This window comes from Pleurodeles waltl, chromosome 3_1, assembly GCF_031143425.1.
Source record: "Pleurodeles waltl isolate 20211129_DDA chromosome 3_1, aPleWal1.hap1.20221129, whole genome shotgun sequence".
Taxonomy (NCBI): domain Eukaryota; kingdom Metazoa; phylum Chordata; class Amphibia; order Caudata; family Salamandridae; genus Pleurodeles; species Pleurodeles waltl.
Genome location: NC_090440.1, coordinates 1,155,071,692 through 1,155,079,074, shown reverse-complemented (window position 1 = coordinate 1,155,079,074; position 7,383 = coordinate 1,155,071,692). Strand labels below are relative to the sequence as shown.

At 38.6% G+C, this 7,383-nt stretch overlaps 1 protein-coding gene across 1 annotated transcript in view; it reads right to left on the bottom strand.

The window, feature by feature from the left end:
* Positions 1 to 2,495: 2,495 nt before the first annotated feature.
* The window catches only part of OPCML (opioid binding protein/cell adhesion molecule like), a 1,147,432-nt gene continuing 1,142,544 nt past the window's right edge, over positions 2,496 to 7,383 (bottom strand). The window contains exon 7 of the mRNA XM_069224456.1: positions 2,496 to 7,301. Coding sequence (XP_069080557.1) covers positions 7,201 to 7,301 — 101 coding nt within the window. The 3' untranslated portion in view covers positions 2,496 to 7,200. The remainder of the gene's footprint in view (positions 7,302 to 7,383) is intronic.

Below are 7,383 nucleotides of genomic sequence, written 5' to 3'. Positions count from 1 at the left end.
TTTTTCTATTCACAATAGTTTATTGCTTTAGTTAGTGATCTGTGAATCATATTTCCAGCATTTTCCTTCAAAAGAACTGCAGTGCAAACAGTGTACAGTGACATAAGGCCAGATGCACGAAGCATTTTTCCGGTCACAAACGGACCGGAAAAATTATTTTTGCTATGTACCAAAGCAAAATGTGACTCTGTAACTTGTTTACCAAATTGCATTTTGCTTTTGCGATTCGGTATTAGGAAAGGGCAGATTTAGGGCGTACCTTCCTATTACCGAATCCCACTGGCACGTAGGAATGTTTTTTGACCGTGAATGTCGTCACAAAACATTCAGAGTTGCCACCAACTTCAAGTTAGTGGTAACCCATTCGCAAACAGGAATGGGTCCCAGCGGACACTTTCCCCTTTGAGAATGGTAGCAAAACCTTTTTTAAGAGCAGGCAGTTGTCCCATTGACCATTCACTACTCCTAAAAAATGAAAAGAAAACATTTCTTTTTGCTTTTTTAAATGCATCCCATTTTCCTTTAAGGAAAACGGGCTGCATTTTTTTAAAAAAAGATTGCTTTATTCAAAAGCAATCACAGACATGGTTCTGCTGCCCCCAGCAGGCCACTATCCCTATGATTGTGGCCATTCCCAAATGAGTCGGAAACTGCAACCTGCCTAATGAATATTAATGAGGCAGGTCTCTTGCGACCCATTTGGGAATCGCAAACAGTGTTAAACACACCATTGTACATCCCAGTTTGCGATTTCTTGATAGCGAATCACAAGGATTCACTGTTAGGAAATCACAAACCACTTTTTTGATACATCTGGCCCAGCTGCATAACACTAGTTTTACAGACCTCACAATACCAAATTCTGTTCATCAAAATAAACACCCATTTTATCGTTTTTCTATGTATGTATCATCATTATGAATAAGTATAACCTATATTTAAAAAGGGTTATACAATACTTGGTATGAACATGTGAAAGTTATAGCAATAGTATCCATGCATTTCGTTGCACATCTCTTCGGGGGATCTAAAGTAAGAAAGTGAGTTACCAATTTTCTCCCTTTCCATATGCCTGCAGTTCTTCTGAAAATGTGCGACAGAATGGTTCTGTCCTGTGTCAAACCTTGTACTACACAAGCCTGAGACTTGCATATCGCTGTATAGCTAGTAGAGTTCGCCTCGCATGGTAAATTGTTTGGTCACTATCTGTCTAGTCTATATTCATTTACATGGTTAATCTTTCTTATATAAATAGTTCAGTTAGCATTTGCCAAATAATCATTTGCTTTTATAAACTTTAACAATTTCACCACCAGCACAAATTTGGGTGTGCTTAAAAATAATACGTAAGAGGTGAACAATCCCAGCATGAGGGTTTATTACAACTTCGCCTATAAAATCGATTTAACTGGTAATATCGATTCGAAGATCGAGGTACTTCTGGAAAACCTGGAGAATCTACCTTGTGACAAAATGGAGAGTACTGGGCAAATCGAGACAAGAATTATCAGTAATTCATAATTTCCAAGGGAAATCTCAGAGTCACTTTCGTAATCGGTAATAACGTCACCCTCGGAAACTAGCAGTACCACTGGCATCAGTAACTCCAGGGGGCAAATTTAATGGGGAAAGTACTGCAGACTTCCTAATTAGGCCTTAAGAGGAGGTCTTGAGAAAAAAACATAACTGCTATGGGCAAAAATGTTTCCTCAGGCCAGTATTTCCATATAGGCAACACACTTTGCAAATCTAGAAAGTTGGTCACCATCACAAAACCTTGCTGGGTACATTATAATTGCACATATACCTACCTCCAGGTAAGATTCAATGCATGAGAATTGAAGTTCTAGCCCACTCTAACATAAAATGAGTAATTACTCGAAGGTGAGTAGACATATGAGCAGGTAGCTGCTCTCACCAAGACAGAACTTTCAGCAATATGACAAAGACTGATTAGGATTAAACAATAGATCCAACTCTGTTTTACAAAAGATCAGTTCTGCAGAGAAAGGAACAAAATGGAGAGAGAGAGAAGCAACAGCTGAATCTAAAGTGAAATGAAGCAGACCATAGTCTTGAAACATTTATAGATATAAAGGCACTACTTTCACACCCATGCAGTGAATGATTTACCTTTGTTCATGAGTTGCAACCTATCCGAGAAACACAACCTCAACAGAAGTTAAAAACCCTTCTACATGTACTTTTGCGCCACCCTTTTCTAATAAACCACCATTCCTGCAAGTACAATGAAAATTGTGTACAAGGATAATGAGTTGTAACTCTACAAAAATAAAGGTCTTATGTCATTTGTCAGCTAGTAGTTAGAATAGAAAAAAAAAGATATGACCAGGTCATTGTGTCCTTGAACAATGCCTTACAAGGAACAGAAAGATCACCCTTGGCCAAAGAAATTATTGTTAAGTGGTTTGCTCCCCAATAATGCAAGGGCATTGTGCAGCCTTGATATGGAATATTCAGAGCAGTAGAAAATGCTGTGTGCGCAGAGCTTTTATTCGATGTCAAGCTTGTGCTCATCAAGTGCATTGAAATTAAGTAATTTACTCAAGGACCCTCAGCTCATAAGTGCTTCCCAACACACATAAATGGGATGGAAATACTGCCACCAGATGCAGAAAAAATAATGAGAACACAGCCTCATCCCAATTCTGTACCACCCGATCCCATGTGTCACAGGTGTCTCAGTCATGTTGTTTCAACATGCCCTTACAATGTTGACATTAGTTCAAAACCATTACTTCGGCCAACACCCACCTTAACTGTCAGCTGTTGTGGCTTATATTTTCTGCATAGACTGGAACAATAGTGCAGGTTGTAAAAGATGTTCAACAAAGAATGATCTTTAATTGTCAAGATTGACACAGCAGTTGGTGATGCAAAGTTCTGGAGTGATCTTAAATCCTGTACATTTGTTACATAGTTAAAGCAGGCGCTACATAACATGGCATGACACTGACACAACTCCATCTCTTTTGACCTCTGTCAGAGCAAACAAGACCAAAATCTAATTCTGACTCAAACAAAATGTTGGTGTAATATCAAGACTGCTTCTTTTTTTGCAATATCTGCAAAGGACCCCAGTATAAATGGATCCTAGAATGGAAAAGTCCCCTCCATACTTCGTTTCCATAAACCGAGACTCATCCTTGGTGATCATTCTTTGACTGGAGAGTACTACATAGGGTTTTCATATTATAATGATCTAGGATAAAATAGGAATATGCTAGCACCTAGGATTTCTATCCACTGTCCTTTGCAAAAAATCCTCTTTTGTATGTACTGAATTACACAACTCCTATTGTTTCCTTACAAGCATTTATCCCCCCTATGGATTCTGAACGCAGATGAAAACCTAGCCAAACTTGCATGAAAGCAGCTTAGAAAGCAATGAAATGATAGGACTAGCCATTAGTCTCGGTGCACAAAAAACACTGAACAGTATCATAGGGTGGTGTAAACTGTTTCTCTGTAGTTCCCCATTATAATACAATTTTGTAATCCCATTGATGCCCATACATCTTTCTACGATGATGCAACTCTCTTACAGTTCAATGGAATATTTTACTGTGATATATGGTGTCTTTATACGACTGCATGGAAAGCTAATTGACCATTTTCCAGCCATGAGGCTGCAACTAATAATCTACTGTATGTAATGCTCTTTCGATTCCAGAAAATACAGTAATCAATAAAGATCTTTTGTCATTTGTCATCGCTGATTGGCAAAAACCCATCAGCTGCCCATTGAACATTCATTTCGATTATCCATTGATTAGTTATGACACACAAGTTGCAAACCAGTATTCAATAGTGACTGGAAAAGACCAATTAATTATTCAGTACGCCCTCTACTTACTGATGGAGTATAACATGCAGTTTATGGCATTCGCCAATAATCAGTGATGGTGCATAAACTTTTCCGAACTTTCATCGACTTAGAAGAGCCATGTGCTATTTCAAGTAACTATCGTAGGTATGGGGAATTATTGTTTTGTTACTTAAACAGCAGCCATAACGCAGCCATTGCCTATTGTTAATGCTCATCTTAACTCAGTAAAGAGTTGTTCTGTGGTAAGAATATTCACTAACAACATGTACAGATATACACAGTGTTCACAACATTCATCATAGATTTGTCCAAAGCAGTTTCTCTAATTCACTGAGGAGAAACGTTTCCCCTTTTAAAATGATTCACAACAGGTCAGTAAGAATCCTTGTGGTAGCCATGACAAATCTTCAAAAGTAAATGAAGTTTTCAGTAAATGTATCACAGGCTGCTGGTAGGCATATATCACGTATTCATAAATTGACCATATTTGTGTGTGCTGAACTATTAAACAGACACTAAGTAATTCTTGGTGTTGACTATTTATAATGCACAAACATCTACCAAAATTATGAGATTCTTCCCTTAAATATTCCTTATGACATATCACAAATATAGTGGTAGCAGGCTTTTTCATGAATGTTCAACAAATATTCAAAATTAAACAGTGGGGCTGATTTATACTTTTTTTAGCGCCGCATTTGGGTCATTTTTTGACGCAAAAGCAGCGCAAACTTACAAAATTCAATTATATTTTGTAAGTTTGCGCGCTTTTGCATAAAAAAATGACACAATTGAGGCGCTAAAAAAGTATAAATCAGGCCCAGTATTTGTCATGACCACTGTAAAGTGGCTAGTGGTTAATGATGGACTCTTGTTCCCAGTACAGGCCTTTCCCATTCCACTCTTTTCACCCTTCTCTTTCTTGCTGATTTAACTTTCTAAGTTTCAATGCAGTATCTGCAGTACTAGTATGCTGATATTACTTTGTAAACAGTATAACCAGCTCTGACTCAATTTGGCTATTTTAAGTGTCCAGTCAAGTCCAGGTCTGTTTGTGAACCACAGTAGTAAACAACTGTACCTTTCATACATTTCCAAATCTTAAATCCTGTGATCAATATATCTTTAAAAAAAACATTGTTTCCTAGAATTGCTCCTCATTAAGCATTTACTTTATATACCTCAATAAAGTGCCACAGCAATCAAAGTAGAAAAGCTATGGACACTCCAACTTTACTAACATAATGTCAACTAAACCTAGGCCCATAAGCAAATGAATACTTAATCTTCGTTTTTCAAAGCAGGGTTGCGCTTCTTACCCAGGCCATTTCTGAAGGTGGAAGTACCCATATCTGGGGATTTATGCTTGATCCTTAGTACCATACATGTGAGGGTAAATTAGAGGTTTGAAACATCTGGGGTCCCATGAAGGGTGCTCAATAAAAAGGACATCACAAAAGAGCCAAAATACGTACTACAGAGTAACAATTACTTTTCGGATTCTTGTATACATTCTCAAATCCCTCAGCAGATTTGCATTGATATTTCATGATCATGCACTAAGGGTTATCACAGAAACATGATAACACATTGGCTCTTTAAAAACATTACCTAATGGTGTTGGAAATCCGTCCTAATGACCAATTTTCAGTTTCGGAATACAGCCAAAGTTTCACTATGAATGCGGAGATACATTTAAGTTCTTCAAATACATTTAGCAATGTTTATCTTTTAATTGAAGATGTCTTTTGTAGTCTACTGGAAGACACACACACCCATTTTACGAGATCATCAAACACTTAAATAAATATTGATTTGAATACAATTTAGACACATCTGTGGATTTAGGAAAGAGGACAAAGATTCCCATGTCAATACGCTGGCCAACGTTTCCTTTGAGTGGCATGTACATCAAATAACGGCAATGCATTTCATTTTAAAACCACATGACAATTATATATAGGGCACCGAGTTCTTACAAACCAGATATTAATCACTGAAAAGGTGCTGTGCATGTGTGTGAGTGTGAAAGAGAGAGAAAGAGAGGGTGGGTGGGGTCTGACCTGTGTATTACCCTAACATTAATTTATTTCACATTTCCAAAAATGTCAGCCTGTGAGATTTCAAGTTAACACATGACTTGGATTTTCGTCAGCTGGTCATCGAATGACGATCTGCCCCTTCCAAATAAGCATTTTTCATTGTAATGCACTTGAAACATTTTTGTAAAAGGTAACCATAACATGCGGGCACTCTGTTAAACAATCACTCTCTCTTGCGGTCATTCTTTATCTTTTTCATCCAAGTCCACAAAGCCTTTACTTTTTTTGCTCAATATACATTTACTTCAATTAAAATGTTATAATCCAGCCAAAATTATCTGAGAGTCTAGGCCTGGATGACACCAAATATTGTGTGCTGTAGTTGTTTGTAACACTGTTAGCAAACTATATAAGAGGAAAAAACATTCTAATTTTGTGCCAAGTGGTGTCACTTGGATATGGGGTGTTACATATTAGCTGATCACTCTACAGAAAAGGCCGTGGAAGTGCAAGCAAGAACACAGTAGAGTCTATACATAACAATAGAGTGGTTAGCAGATACACATATCTGGAACACCAGTCAATGAAGGTTTCAGAGGATGTGCTTGGTAACTTCAGTACAGCTGGAGATAGCTATGTAGAAAGATGTTGACAGGCGTGTATAATGTCTTCATTGCTGCTGCACCAACCAGTTTCAGGCTGGTGTAACTTCTATCCTCCACATGTTTTTTCATTGTTTTCCAGTTTTTAAATAATTCTTCCTCAGATCAACGGATTCTAAATGGTCCCGACCGAGTGACTATATTTGTTTTGGTGTCAGTTGGCTGGTGGGTTTCATGGAGACTGAGCAATAATTCTACAAGGTTTCTTTCTCCCCTTCCCACCCCCACCCAGACACAGAGATACACTAAGCCCTATACAATCTGGCACAATGATCACTCTGTCCAGTGTGCATGGTAGCAGCCGGTCACCCTTGAAACATGAAGCTAAAAGGTCGTCACCAGGCTGTGTGCCACTTGTATATTGTGTCGCCAGCCACTCAAGACAAACCTCTCTGTGCTCTACTTGGTGTTGATACCAGACACACCTACTGCAGAACGTGGTAGTGGCAGATTGAGGGGTGACAGTGAGATGGAGTTAAGGAGGAGGGACAAAAAGGGGTAAATTTCAGGGACGCCCACGGTTATTCCACAAGTTGCAGACCACAATCGTTCAAGCTGAGAAACAGATTTTCCCACAGTTCGTAGAGAGTAAAGTCTGTGCTGTGGTGATGCCAGGAGTTGCTCCCTGGACGCTGTGCTTTTCTCATCAAAACTTGACAAGGCAGGAGAGGATGAGGATGCCCAAGACCCAGAGTCCAGCTGTAGCTTCCGATGCAGTGTTACTCATGTCGTGTACAGCTCCTGGACCTGTAAAATGAGAACATTGCAATTATTTGCGCACCATGCATTGAGAAAAGTAGTTTCATCTAGCTTTGTATAGTGCATGTAA